Source organism: Polyergus mexicanus, unplaced genomic scaffold (assembly GCF_030449975.1).
Source record: "Polyergus mexicanus isolate NDT 795.1 unplaced genomic scaffold, iyPolMexi1.0 SCAF_10, whole genome shotgun sequence".
Lineage (NCBI taxonomy): Eukaryota > Metazoa > Arthropoda > Insecta > Hymenoptera > Formicidae > Polyergus > Polyergus mexicanus.
In genome coordinates, this window is record NW_027223330.1 from 118,832 (window position 1) to 132,411 (window position 13,580).

General features: G+C 39.7%; 2 protein-coding genes across 3 annotated transcripts; one reads left to right on the forward strand and one right to left on the reverse strand.

Moving 5' to 3' along the window:
- The first annotated feature begins 517 nt into the window (after positions 1 to 517).
- Positions 518 to 9,421, forward strand: LOC138937361 (monocarboxylate transporter 14). The gene is made up of 7 exons (XM_070303556.1): positions 518 to 988; positions 5,481 to 7,020; positions 7,104 to 7,267; positions 7,464 to 7,620; positions 7,690 to 7,956; positions 8,034 to 8,255; positions 8,340 to 9,421. The coding sequence occupies exons 2-7, from the start codon at positions 5,680 to 5,682 to the stop codon at positions 8,796 to 8,798; spliced, it is 2,610 nt and encodes an 869-aa protein (XP_070159657.1). The 5' UTR covers positions 518 to 988; positions 5,481 to 5,679; the 3' UTR covers positions 8,799 to 9,421.
- Positions 9,422 to 9,581: 160 nt separating this feature from the next.
- LOC138937365 (uncharacterized) lies at positions 9,582 to 13,078 on the reverse strand. 2 transcript variants are annotated; one of them, XM_070303562.1, is made up of 7 exons: positions 12,872 to 13,078; positions 12,449 to 12,561; positions 12,161 to 12,376; positions 11,661 to 12,079; positions 10,856 to 11,561; positions 10,542 to 10,755; positions 9,582 to 10,460 (listed from the first exon to the last, which is right to left on the reverse strand). In XM_070303562.1, exons 1-7 carry the CDS (start codon positions 12,960 to 12,962, stop codon positions 10,255 to 10,257), a joined length of 1,965 nt encoding a protein of 654 aa, XP_070159663.1. In that variant the 5' UTR covers positions 12,963 to 13,078; the 3' UTR covers positions 9,582 to 10,254. The 2 variants fall into 2 exon arrangements, with proteins under 2 accessions (XP_070159663.1, XP_070159662.1); XM_070303561.1 differs by having other exon boundaries at positions 9,583 to 10,460; positions 10,542 to 10,776.
- Between the last annotated feature and the right edge of the window lie 502 nt (positions 13,079 to 13,580).

Consider the following 13,580-nt stretch of genomic DNA (forward strand, 5'->3'; position numbering starts at 1 on the left):
AAAAAATTTGTCGCCATCTCCGCTTTTAATCTCGAATTTGATTATTTCGCGATATTTATTTATTTACACGCATGATAATTATCGATTATGAAGCAAGATAGAAATATCAAAACGATATATACATATCAAAATTACGATCTTATTTTTCAACTTCAAAATACAATTATATATGACTTTTTATTATCATTAAATATCGTTCAAAGATTCATTGTACTAGTAAAAACATATTGCCTATTTAATGGCAAGAAATGCAGCTGATATCGCGCTAATATTATCTGATATATATAATATAACTGATATTCCCTGCGCGATTTTATCAACTAATCATAGCTTTCTCGCCAACGCAACATTTTCGATCTCGCGAAAAATAATGATCGAGAGGGGCAAGTCGAGGCGTAACGGCACAGGGAGTGTAGCGGGTGTAGCGGGTGTAGCGGGAGTAGCGTTACATGACAAGGTGCGGGAGAGGTGAGGCAAGGTGAAGCGTGAAGCGTGGTGGGGCGAATGGTTGGTGGGAGGGGGAAGGAGAGGGGTTGCGTGACGAGACGAGCCCATGACTAGGCGAGGCGAGAGGCGAGACAAAGCCTGGCGACTGGCGGCGAGTGTGGCGAGACGAGAGGACGAGACGAGACGAGACGACACGACACGAGACGAGACCGATACGCGTTACGCGTGTTCGAGTCAGGTGCGGGGCATCGGGCATCGAGCGTCGAGAACCTTTTCTATGACGTGGATTCTGTGAGAGGCTCCTGGCTCCTAAACGCCTGAACCGCACTCTCTCAGTCAGTGTACTGGGTGTCCCCCAACCGAGACGGTTGCGTGATTACTCTCATCGCGGGCGTCATCGGGGAAACGTGCCGAGGGCACGCGAATGCGCGAAATCGTCGCTGTAATAAGACGGCGCAAAACGCTTTTTTCAACGAGGATCGTGCCAGGCTACGCGAAATCTCCTACGGATCCTCTGACAATTTGCGCGAGCTGCTCGTTGGTAAGCTCGATGAGTATATATATATATATATAAGCATGTTGCAGCCTCGAAGCGCATGTGTATTTTCGCATATGCCAATTTCCTTCTTTCATTTCGTCCTTTTCTCTTTTACACATGTGCACACTTTGAGATTATTACATGTTCAATAATTACTATCCGATACAAAATGTAACAAAGTGACTAAGAAAATATTATGCCGTTATTAACATATACCAATAAAATAATAATAGACGTTGACATTCTTGTTATTATAATTTTTTTTTTTTTTTTCTTTTTAAATTACAGATTTCTTATATTTTTCGTCATCGTGTTTCGGCTGCAGAAAGTTTCGCTCTTGTAAATTTCGTGCCCTTTGCACATATTCAGTTTCATAGAAAACTTATTTTTCTACGAAACTAACGCGCTACTATCCGCGTTCTTGCTCTTATTAGTCCGCGATTATTTGAAATTTGTAATGTCACATGAGAGCCTAATCTCTTAAAATTTGTTAGTTTACGCCGGCTGAAAGATGGCGTTATTAATAATAGATATTATAAGGCGAATGAGAAGTATCGCGGTGGTGTGGGGTCTGAATAGCTCAGAGGTAAGAGCAGTCGTCCGGCAGGCGAAAGACTCTGGTTGGATTCCCGATTCAGCGACCTTGCCCCGATATTTTTTTCTCGCCTTTATTTATCCCAGGGGGGTAAAGGAGGGTTTATTATAATATCTCGAATTGAGATTATTTTTAAAAATCTTGGTATAGCACCGAGTAAATTTCGTGCCCTGTGCACATATTCAGTTTCATAGAAAACTTATTTTTCTATGAAAACTAACGCGCTACTATCCGCGTTCTGGCTCTTATTAGCCCGCGATTATTTGAAATTTGTAATTTCGCTCTTGTGTTTTAAATATTCATATATTAAACGCGCTAAAATTTGAAAAGAATATCGTACGTTTCTAGACGTGCCTGTCGTTTATCTCGAGCCTGCCGCTCGCTAAAATAATGTGCATTTTGCCATTATTCTGAACGTACAGGATGATTTACCGGAAGCTTTGCATTTCGAATAAATTGGCATCGCGGGAGTTTATCGAATAAACAAACCTAGATAACAAAACTCAACGATCGGTAACGCTTGCTTATTCTAGTTCCATTTGTAAGCGCAATTGCCGCGATTCATTGAACATTTATAATCGCGTATTCACAATCGTCAACTATCTGAACGGGTATAATATAAAAAAAACATCTATTATTGTGGTTTAAATCTTTGGCATATTCATGACAATTACACAACTCAAAAGTAATTTATAACGTTCCAATATCATCTTGATGCGATTAAAATTTTTTTCGAACTCTTCGCTTTTATTCAAAATATTTCCTCTCAATTTCTTTTCCATAAATGATACGATAAATCGATTCTTTTTCTAAATAAATAAAAAAGAAACAGTTTGTATAGTTGTCAGTTTACCGTATATGACTTATTACATCATTCTTTTCTGTTATCTGTAATTGTTTCCTGTAATACACGCGTTTCTATCGAGCATTTACATTATATATGATGTATTTCAAAGAGACATAAATGTCCCAAGATTTTTTCTCACATGCAGAAATCACATAACTATTATTTTTTTTTTTTTTTTTTTTTTTGCTATCCTCTCACTTTCTCTTTTTTTTTTCGTCTGCAGCATTAAAAGTTGGCCGGCAGCTGCGCCTCGATTAAAGAGCAATTAAGGTGATATAGATAGGCTTTAAATTAACGATAAAATTTTATTATCTCGTGAAATAATCCTGTTTAAATACGCATGACTCGATATTTATACAAATAACCTTTCACCGTATCGATCCAAAATGTTTGATACGGTATTTAAACTAAACGTTTGTATGTATAAGTATACGAGATAAGTAAAGAAATCTGGTGAAGTTTTATTAATTCTGATAATTTCATTAGAAATATGGAAGAAATTAAATTTACTTTTCCATCGGAATAAGGAATAAATACATTTTACATCAATTTTTTTTTCTTTTTTTTCCCCAGACACCTGAAACAAAATTTTTAATTTTCCGATGTGGCATCACGAAAACAGCCATAGAAATTATTTTTATTTTAATTGAATATATGCGTGTCATGTGATGATGTTATAATTGAGTTGCCTTCTAAAAGGGATATAAAACTGCAGCGCGAATAATCTCTAATCGCACACGTGGGTTATTTAAAAAAAAATTTTCGCATACACACGAATTTTATGAGATAACGATTACGAGAAGTCCCCCTTTATCCGAAATTTAATATACCATTATTTTAGTAAAGGGACGGACATTCACGCGGAAATCGACCAGTCGGTTTCCATGGTGATCATATCCCTCCGCCGACTCTTATATCACTCTCAACAACCTACTTTCGAATCTTTTTGTTGCTCGTATTTATATAAACATATGTGAAGCGAATAATTTTGTGATGCGTGCAATTAAAGAGAAATATTACGAATAAATTTACGTATCGTCGACTTTGTTCCTATATAAAATACGTTTGTCGCGTGTGTGCTCGACACGTTGACGGCGATTACATCCGATTACTTTTTTTTTTCGACGCGATAAGTATAATCATAAAATCCATAAACGGTAGCGAGGGACACATAATCCTTTCTTCAGACACATTTATGCCGATCGTAAATCTTTACATAATTTCAAAAATTTTGAGCGAGCAAAGATATTCGCGCGATCTCTTTCTTATCAACATCAAATATTGACAATTGTGCATGCGTAAAAACGTTTAATTTTTTTACGAGAAAAGCTTCGTAAAAGCTTTTAATAACATTTTCGGTGGATGATGTCATCGCGCGGGCCGTAGAACTCAATCTTACCAATGTGACATCAATTAAAATATGACATTCCTTAAGCTTCTCGTTAAAGCGACAGTTTTATATGCGCGTAGCGAGGATATATATATAAAATATGACACTTCTCGATTCTAAAATTGTTTCACGTCTTCACGATGACTTTGTTCATCGAAAATTTTTTGAAATAGAAATTTTTATTTTATTTTATTTTTTTCTTTTTTTCGAGAGAGAGAGAGAGAGAGAGAGAGAGAGAGAGAGAGAGAGAGAGAAGAAGCTGGTATAACACTGTAATATTAATTTTCTCAGTTTACGGCTCAATTAATTTGACGTTTCGTAAGATCAGACTTATAAATACACATTATTATGAATTGCCAAAAGAATTTTCAGCTTTACGTCGAAAGTCGACAGTTACGCAATGCCAAAATATTATTAGACTATCATACGACGAAAGACTTCTAATAATAAGTGCGTCTACTTTTGAAAGTTTTTTTGAAACGCACACACACACACACGCGCGCGCGCATACAAGTTTATATACATTGTATATAGCATAGAAAAGAATTTACTTTTTTTTGCATATTTATCGATGTAATAATTAATCTATTATTATTACATATATATGTAATTAATTTATATAGAAATCAAGCATGACTTCTTCTCCCTGGTAGAAGGTAGATTACGCGGAATGATTCGCATGGGCTATACGCATGTAATGCTGTAATGAAGAATTATGCATGAATAGGCACGCGCTTTCCCTAGATTAATTTTTTTTTGTTTTATTTCAGATATTATGTACTGACACGAACACATTTCTTTCCTTGTAATTTATTTTACAGCTTCCAGCTTGTTGGACACTTTTCTCGTCGATCGAGATTACACGGGCGCCAGTTGCACGCTTCGCTTTAATTTCTCGATTGATTAACTAACAAACTTACTTTATATCCAATCTCACTTTTCTCTCGTTTATCAATGGTTGTATATTATAATTGCTCACGCCGACGAGTGTCGCAAGTACTTTCCTGCACCTATACACGCATGCACGTCGTCTGCGTAAACACGTTATTTACATTATCTCGATGGTGAGTAATTACTGATTTTCTCTTTATTATAATCATCTGCTTTATATTTTTCAAAACTTGGTCTTGAGATAATATTGTATAACGCATAAATTGTGCGCATGAGGTTTTTTCACATGTAACGTATACTTACATACTTTGTCGATACGAATATCGAGTGGCAAAATGTGTACGATTTGTCACGAAAGATATAAAGATAATGATAATTCTCTCTATCTTTTTCGGATCTTTTTTTTTTTTTTTTGTTGTTTTGTATTTATATCGCAAGAATCTCGCGCGCATAACATTTAATATCGAGCCGTTGTATCGGAACCTTGATATGGAGCGGACGTTTGTTGTCATCGATTTGTAATTTAATCGTTTTCGTTCTCGCGAATTACATTATAATTTCAATACGTTATTAAGGAAATGCTATAGTTTAATACGTGATAAATTATCACGTGTTCTCACCGGAGTGATTTGACACGTATGACGTAACGACGCATCAATCGTACCATCTCTATTTCTCACGGATAGATTTTCTCAAGATTCCGTTCTCGTGTATACACGTAACACCTATCATGACCACATTTCATTAATTTAATTGAAAATTCCTTTTACAGGACGAGCGACTCGAGCGACTCGAAGGTGCGTGTATGCTGAATTCAGTGCGGTCGACGTTTCGCGAATCGTCAAGGATCGTTCCGAGGATCCTTATGGTAACCGGAGGACAAGGTGGTTATCATCCGAGCGAGTTTCAAGGGCTGAAGGGCTGGCGGCGTCGTTGGATCCATTTAGCCATTACTTACAATTAGAGCGACAATGGCCAGCAGGAACGAAACTGACCTGCGAGAGATTCGAGTAGAACGCGACGATGACTACAATAGAAACAACAACAATCGCGATAACAATTATGGCGGTTGCTCCGCGAGTGCCGCTAGAAAAGAAGACGTGTGCGCAAAGATGAACCAGCGGAGCAACCACGGGTATCAGCCGGACAGAGCCCCGTTGGTCGGCTGGCGAAATGGAAGTCCCACGATTTGTCCTACGAATTCCATCCATAATAACGTCAACTTGGTGGACAGCGCGAGAAATAGACGCGAGGCCAGCAGTCTAGATTCGACGGAGAAGTCGAACGACGCGATCGAGTCGACGGAGCGGAGCGATACACCGAGGAAGATTGAAGAAATGCTCGATCGCGAGAAGTATATCGAGCCGGATGGCGATACAACGACGAATCGACGAATAAGAGATTCCATCGATTCCGAAAGTATTATCCTGGAACGCGAGGATTCTTTAGGCTCTATCGAAAAAGAGATAAAAGGTCGTAAGAAGCCTAAAGTACCCGACGGTGGTTGGGGCTGGGTGGTTGTTCTGGCCTCCTTGATAATCTCCATGATAGCCGATGGCGTCTCCTTTAGCTTTGGTTTGCTTTACATCGAGTTTCTTCACGAATTCGGCGCATCCAAGTCCAAGACTGCTTGGATCGGCTCGCTCTTCATGGCCGTGCCGCTACTATCCGGTCCCATCATGTCCGCCCTCGTGGACCGTTACGGATGCAGGAACATGACCATCATCGGTGGCCTGGTATCGGGATTGGGCTTCATACTGAGCATCTTCAGTAACACCATTGAGGTAATGTACTTGACGTTTGGCGTGATCGCGGGTCTCGGTCTGGGTTTGTGCTACGTCACCGCGGTTGTGAGCATCGCCTTTTGGTTCGACAAGAAACGAACCCTAGCTGTAGGTCTCGGCGCGTGCGGCACCGGCATCGGTACATTCGTCTATGCCCCGATGACGACCTATTTCATCGCCGAGTACGGCTGGCGAGGCGCTTGTCTGCTCCTGGCCGGCACGTTCTTCAACATGATCGTCGCGGGGACCGTTATGAGGGATCCGGGATGGTGGATTCTGGAACAACGGAAGCAGGATCAAGCCGTACCGAGGAAATCGAACGTTCGATCGGATGGTACGGTAAAGTCGAACGGTAGTCCTTTGGACGAGTTCCCGGGTGTCGAGGAGCTCCGACGACTGCTCAGAAGCGACCAGGCGCCCGAATATTTCTTACAGAATCTAAGCACGAGCACCGAAACAGCCGACGGCGCCAAAAGACATACGACGAGCGTGGTTAATCTGCCGACTTTTGTAAAGCGGAGCGAAAAGGTGAGCGATAAAGCCATCATTTGGTACGGTATTGTCTGTTTTTGTAAATGTAAATGAATGAATTGGAATATATGAGATTTCAGGTGCCTTTGGAGGTATTGGAGTCATTATTGTGCAACTCTAGACTCTATACCGTTATCCTGGAAAATTATCCTAGTCTCCTGTTGTGTAGAAGTTTGTCCGACAAGCAGCTGCAGGATTCAACGGGGGAGATTTATAATAAAAGCGGAATTACTATGTCAATGAGGTTAATCATTTGCTACGTGTAGTTATAATATAGGTTTTAACGATAATTTTTAGTCGAATGCCTTTTTCATATCGTAAAAGTTCGTATACGATACTTTATTCGCGCGATGCTTTAGTCTAGTGTCTAGTCAAATAGATGGAATTGAATACAATACGCCGCGACATTTAATACTTGTATTAAATTACGTTCTACAAAGGCTGAAACGAGCAACGGAATCGAAAACGATCGCTGAACAAAGGAACAAAGATTCTTGTCCGGTATCCACTCACGCGCCGACGAAACTTGTTTGCGCCAGAAAAATATCCAAGAAGGAAATAGAGGAGACTAATCCCTTGCTAACGAAAGAAGTCACGGTAACAAACGTTATTTTCGATTATGGATTCCGTCGACTCGCCGTGGCACATTAAGCGAATACTTTCCAGATCGCTCCGACGGAAAGAAGGAGATCCGTGTCTAAACGTTACGTTGACGTTGAGCCCCAAGCCAACGTCATCAGGACCGACTCGATACCTTGGCTCAGACGACAATTCAGTACCAACACCCATTACTTCAAGGATATCAGAGTGCATAGAAATTCTGTCATGTATCGCGGCGCTGCCCTAAATCTGCACAAGTACAGACTAAGAGCGAGCAGTTGTCCTGACATCTATAGAAACAGTATGATCACATTGGCTAAAGAAAACGAACAGGTATTTTAACGCTCGCGATATATCGAAAGGGTAGGTTTGCTTGTGTGTATAGATATAGAATTTCGTATCTTACGCAGAAGTGGTATGCCGAGCTGATGGACCTGTTAAAGAGCATGTTGGATTTTTCAATGTTTCTCGAATTGCATTTCCTGCTGATGTCAATGTCGACGATATTGCTATTTACGTGGTTCATCGTACCGTACTTCTACCTCGCGGAGCATCTGACTAGGAACGGTTACGACGAATCCGATGCCGCTAATCTCCTCAGCATTATCGGCATAACCAATACCATCGGAATGGTAATCTTAAATCATTAGAGTAGTAGTACGCTCCATCCCCGAATGAGATGAAATTCTCTCATACACGGTGTTGCTCGCTTTTAGATCGTTCTAGGCTGGGCTGGCGATCAACCCTGGATGAATGTCAGTAAGACGTACACCTGGTGTCTGATAGCGTGCGGAGTGGCCACGATATTGATGTCCGTCTTTACCCATCATTATCCGTTTCTAATGATCACTTCAGCAGCTTTTGGTTTGTTTTTCGCGAGTAATTTCAGCTTCACTCCTGTTATATTGGTCGAGCTGATTCCTCTGGAAAGATTTACTACCGCTTACGGTCTCAGCTTGTTATGTCAAGGAATCGGGAATCTTCTCGGACCTCCGTTGGCTGGATGGTTATTCGACGTGACAAACGCCTGGGACCTTTCTTTTCTCATGGCTGGTGGTTGGATTGTTGTCTCCGGAATTTTTGTAGGTATTATACCGTATACGAAGAATCGAAAGATTTTCGGCAGTGGACCGATCGAGATGGAACGAACAAATGGAAATGATTGTTTAGCATAGAGCGAATTATATTCATTGTTTTTACACATGCGCGCATAGTTATTAAAAGACGGAGGGGCGAACATTTATGAATTGTTCGGGAAAAATGTTAATTTAAAATACGAATCTCACTACGCTTACATCAGACATGCAGTATAAAACGATAAAACGTTTATCATATAGCGAATATTTTTGAATTTCCTATTTATTAATAAGAAGGTATTTTGCGTAAATAATGTATTTCTTGTAACACATTTTTTTTGCTGTACTTAAATTATTCGCGTTGAGCGAATAATTTTATTTATATAATGAAACATACACAAATCGGGGGAGGTTAAGAAATATATCATGTACTTCAAATATGTGCGAAGCTTTTTCTATTTAAAATACGTTTTACTTTACACGTTTACATATACAATTTGTGTAGACAGACTTAATTGAATAGATTGAACGGACACACGATACGAATAAATATTCACTTGTTTGTAACGTACTTAATCTTATTACAAGACAATGGTATTAAGAAGACAAAAGATATATTTTATATATATATATTTTATGTGTTTTTGTCTCAAAAACTCACATATATAGATGAATTTATTTTTATTAGAAACTTGTAAACGCTTAAAACGCTTAAATACATTTACATGCTTTAATAGTATAAAAAAGCGACGTGTTAACAATTTATAATGAAATTTGTTTTCTAGATAATTAAATGTATATGTATATACATATATCGTATGCATATAATATCATCGTTACGATATCATAAGATATTATTGTCAAGAGCTTTTTGTAAAACTTTTTGTTACTTCAAAAATATCCAAAGATTAGAGATAAGTAGTTAAACAATGATATTTATATTAATGTTTACTGTATATTTAGAAAAGGTGTGCAAAGATTTATGAAAAAAATGCGCAAACTTCGTAAAAAGAAATCTGCCATAAATTGTTGAATTAACTAATTTAAATTATTTTAATTGTCCGCTTTACATCGTTGCGTATATATACTTAGAAATTATTCAAGAGTAATATAACGATATGACATTAAATATCTACTATTATAAGACAAAGTGACATATAACAATGTTTCATCTTCCATTTAAAAATGAACATCTAATTTTAAATTTCAATATTATTCAGGTACTCGTCCAAAGAAAAACTAGAAAATAATTTTTGCGAAATAGAGAGATCCCCTTATATGAATATGATATATCTAAAAATTATTATTTATAAAGCGATATAACGCTCTGTCAAAATCTTGTTTGTCGAATATATATGTCTACATGTATTCTTTCCGATAAATATGAACAGATTATATATTTATTATACGACGGTGTTAAAAGTTATATATTACCAGTGTTATTATCAGGATCGATCGGATACTATTTTTTTCGGTGAGAGTAAAGTACGGTGAGAGAAATTGAATGAAGAAAAATGAAATTCCCCGTCCTTTCATTAATGTACAATATTATCTCTCAATATCCTGGAGATGTCATCGGATTGAGTGCATTAGGGCTTGGGCTTCGACTGGATGTTCTCGGAACGCCTAGAATGCTGGCGAGATTTTGTATACTCTGAGGAAATGTTCTCGCTACGATGAAATGCTGCGGGCCGATTAACGCGTCTGCCATTATACCAAGGCGTACTCCGTTTCCAAGCCTGTGCAAGGTCATCGACATGTCTAAAAATATGTATACAACTTGTGATGCGATGAAAAATACAAAGTACAATAGATATCGCGTGAGTAATGAAATATATCTACTGCAGTTTCCTTGCGGTGGTCGCCAATAAATCGCTCCGTCTACGCCTTCCACAGGTAAATCACCGTCGACATGCGTCAAGCATAGAGAATATCTTTTCGACAGTTGATTCAAGAGTAATTTCAAAATGATGGCAGGCACGCAGGACGAGATCAATCCGCAGGAAGTTTCCGCTGCCGTGATCGCGTAAATCGCACTCTGCCTAGACCTGGCTTCCTGAATGTTTCGTTGAATCACCTTTAGGAAGCGCGATACGAAAGCGTTGGAAAAATTCGAGCGAGTTGTTTCACGCATGAATCGTATATCCTATGCTCACCTGTAGTATCTCGACGAGATCGTCGTGAAACAAAGGCGTCCTGGTGGGTAACGCAAGACAGAGGATACCTCGGGCCTCGTGATTCCGCAGGAACACGGCCCGTTGACTCACAAACTTGACGGTCGCGAGTACATCGTCCGGAATATTGACGGCCGAATGCCTGAAGTATTCCTTCAGGCTATCTATGGTGGCTGCTAAAAGAATTTCCGTCTCTGTCGCACCGGTTACATTGGCGATTTTCCGTACGAGCTCGACGTTGACCTTCTCCGACCAAGCTACCACCTTCCTACCGCACGGAGAAATGGTCTGCAGTTGATTCAACTGCGGATGCTTCAGAAACAGCTCCTCGACGATGATCTTGGGCGCCGTTACGGCTATCCAGCTGATGGACATCACTTCTCGAATCGCTTGGAATATTAAAGGGAGGTAACAGGACAACATATACGTCAAGCTATCCGGATAGCAATGCTTGTGTAGCGATTTTAGAGCCTGCAATTCTCGAATAAGTAGAAGCGGCGTTCTTAGGCACGACGTAACCGTAACGTACCAGAACAAAGTGATGCAGGAGTAAAGAATGTTAATCGGATTGAAAGACTTTGCGATGGACTCGAGCATCAATCGAGGATTAAAGCTCCTCTTGCTCGATTCGCGTTGAACGATCGATAGAAGCTCCAGCAATTTCAGCCCTTCCGACTTTCGGCATTGTCTACAGAGAGTTATGGAAAAAATGAGCGTACGTTCCCCTAGACCTAGACGAATATGCGGAAACGGGAAAGAAACGATTACGATCCGAAATCAACCATACCTGGCCAGCTCTTTCATAATACAGATTAACACTATCATCGTGATTTTGACGCATTGACATATTCCTATTCGTTTCTTTAGGATTTCCGGCCGTTCGACGGGATCGTTGTTGTACAGGAAATCGTTCCAATAATTGCTGAAGTTTTCGATGAGCATCTGTCGAAGGCGCGGTAGAGCGGTGGGCTCGGCATACAAGTTCGTAAAGGGCGAATCGCTCTCCTGACACGTCCAATTATTCGTCGAATACTTCAACGGCAAGAAATCCGCTAAAGTCAGATGCTCCTGTCGCAGAAGCAAATGATGCGCCCGTACGAGACATATCTGACGCTTCTCCCCTCGCACGAAGCAATTCACTATGTGTACTTGCCACGGCGATAATCTCCTCGGAAGAAATTTCGATGTCACATCGCTTATGTAATCCTACGACAGAGCAATCGGATCTGAAACTAAAATCGATCTCTGCAACAAGAAAACAGTATACCGTATATTGTAGACGCTGACCTGTATATTGTTGTCAGTGATGGGACGACCGCGAAACGAGCATGGCGAATTCACGAGGTGGCTATCGACGGAATAATCGAGTTCCTTCCAAACGTAAACGCCCCATCGTGTGAACAAAGTCGATCTCAGATACTTTCTCGTAGACGCCAGATGCGCCAAGTGATTCCTTAAGCCTTTTACGATCGAGCGTCCTTGCACGAGAAGCGTGCAGATTCCCTGTATCGCGACGATCGGTGAATCGCGATATCGATTATATCGAATTTTAATTTTTCACTTCTCGATACTTACATGAGTGCGTCCCTGATCCAAGATACTCCGAATACTATTCTCCTCTACGACGATATAATTCGGATACTTCCACTTTACGAAGCGTATCCAAGATCTCTTTGTCCATGTCACCACTTGAAAACGTCGAACGCATATACATATACACGTACCCATATTAATGTTAATAATGAATAATACGTATCTTATAAAATAATTGAAAGGCGCATAAAAATTATTCGTAACGATACATGTGTTTATATAATTATACACGATTTTAAATTACGAATTGATAAAGATCGAAAGCAACGTATTACATAAGGCGTAAGGAAGAAAAATTATTAAACAAGCGTGATCTCTATATTATCAGCGATATATGTAATCTTTGTAGTGTAATTTTTTTCAAGAGTTCAAAGATATAGTTACTTTTATCGAAGATATAGTTACCTAAATACACGATAAGGAGAAGGGGGACCAGAAATATCAGCGCGAAACTGAAGCCGAAATTCAGCATCCAAGAGACACCGTTGCCAACCATGACGTCTGTTTTGTCGCGTCAATACCGATATTTGTCAATTATTTAACGATACGAGAGTCTTGTATCGGAAGCAAGCTGCGCTCTTGCAGTTTTCGACCTTACTGCCAATGATGCAAGTCGGTGGAATATAAGTCGCGGCGGCATCCGCGTTCGCGTATCGGGATTCCCCGAGTCTGACCTTTCGACCCGTTGCGAAAAAAGAAAAAAACGAGAGGCCGAGCAGACGACTGGCGTGATATTATTACTTCTTCATGGTTTCACCGTCGAGTATCATCGAGAGGTCTTGTTGGAAATATGCGAGTTATCGTTGACAACAAACAACCATATGTTGCCAATCGCTAGTCGCGACGAAAAGGACGGGGAAGAAAGATAAAATGAGTATCCTTTGTACCCGAAACCTCTTACGCGGGCGAATATGATTATTGAGATAAATATAAATAAGAGAGTTACTGTTTCGATATAAAATTCAATCAAATATTATATGCTGACACGATTCATTTAACGACGAGATTATTTTCTTAATATTCAAAAACGCGGAAAATCTTCACTCTTTCTCTCTCTAAAATAATCTAATCTTTTATCTTGCCCAGAAAGATGTTTTGTTATCTCTGTTGCATA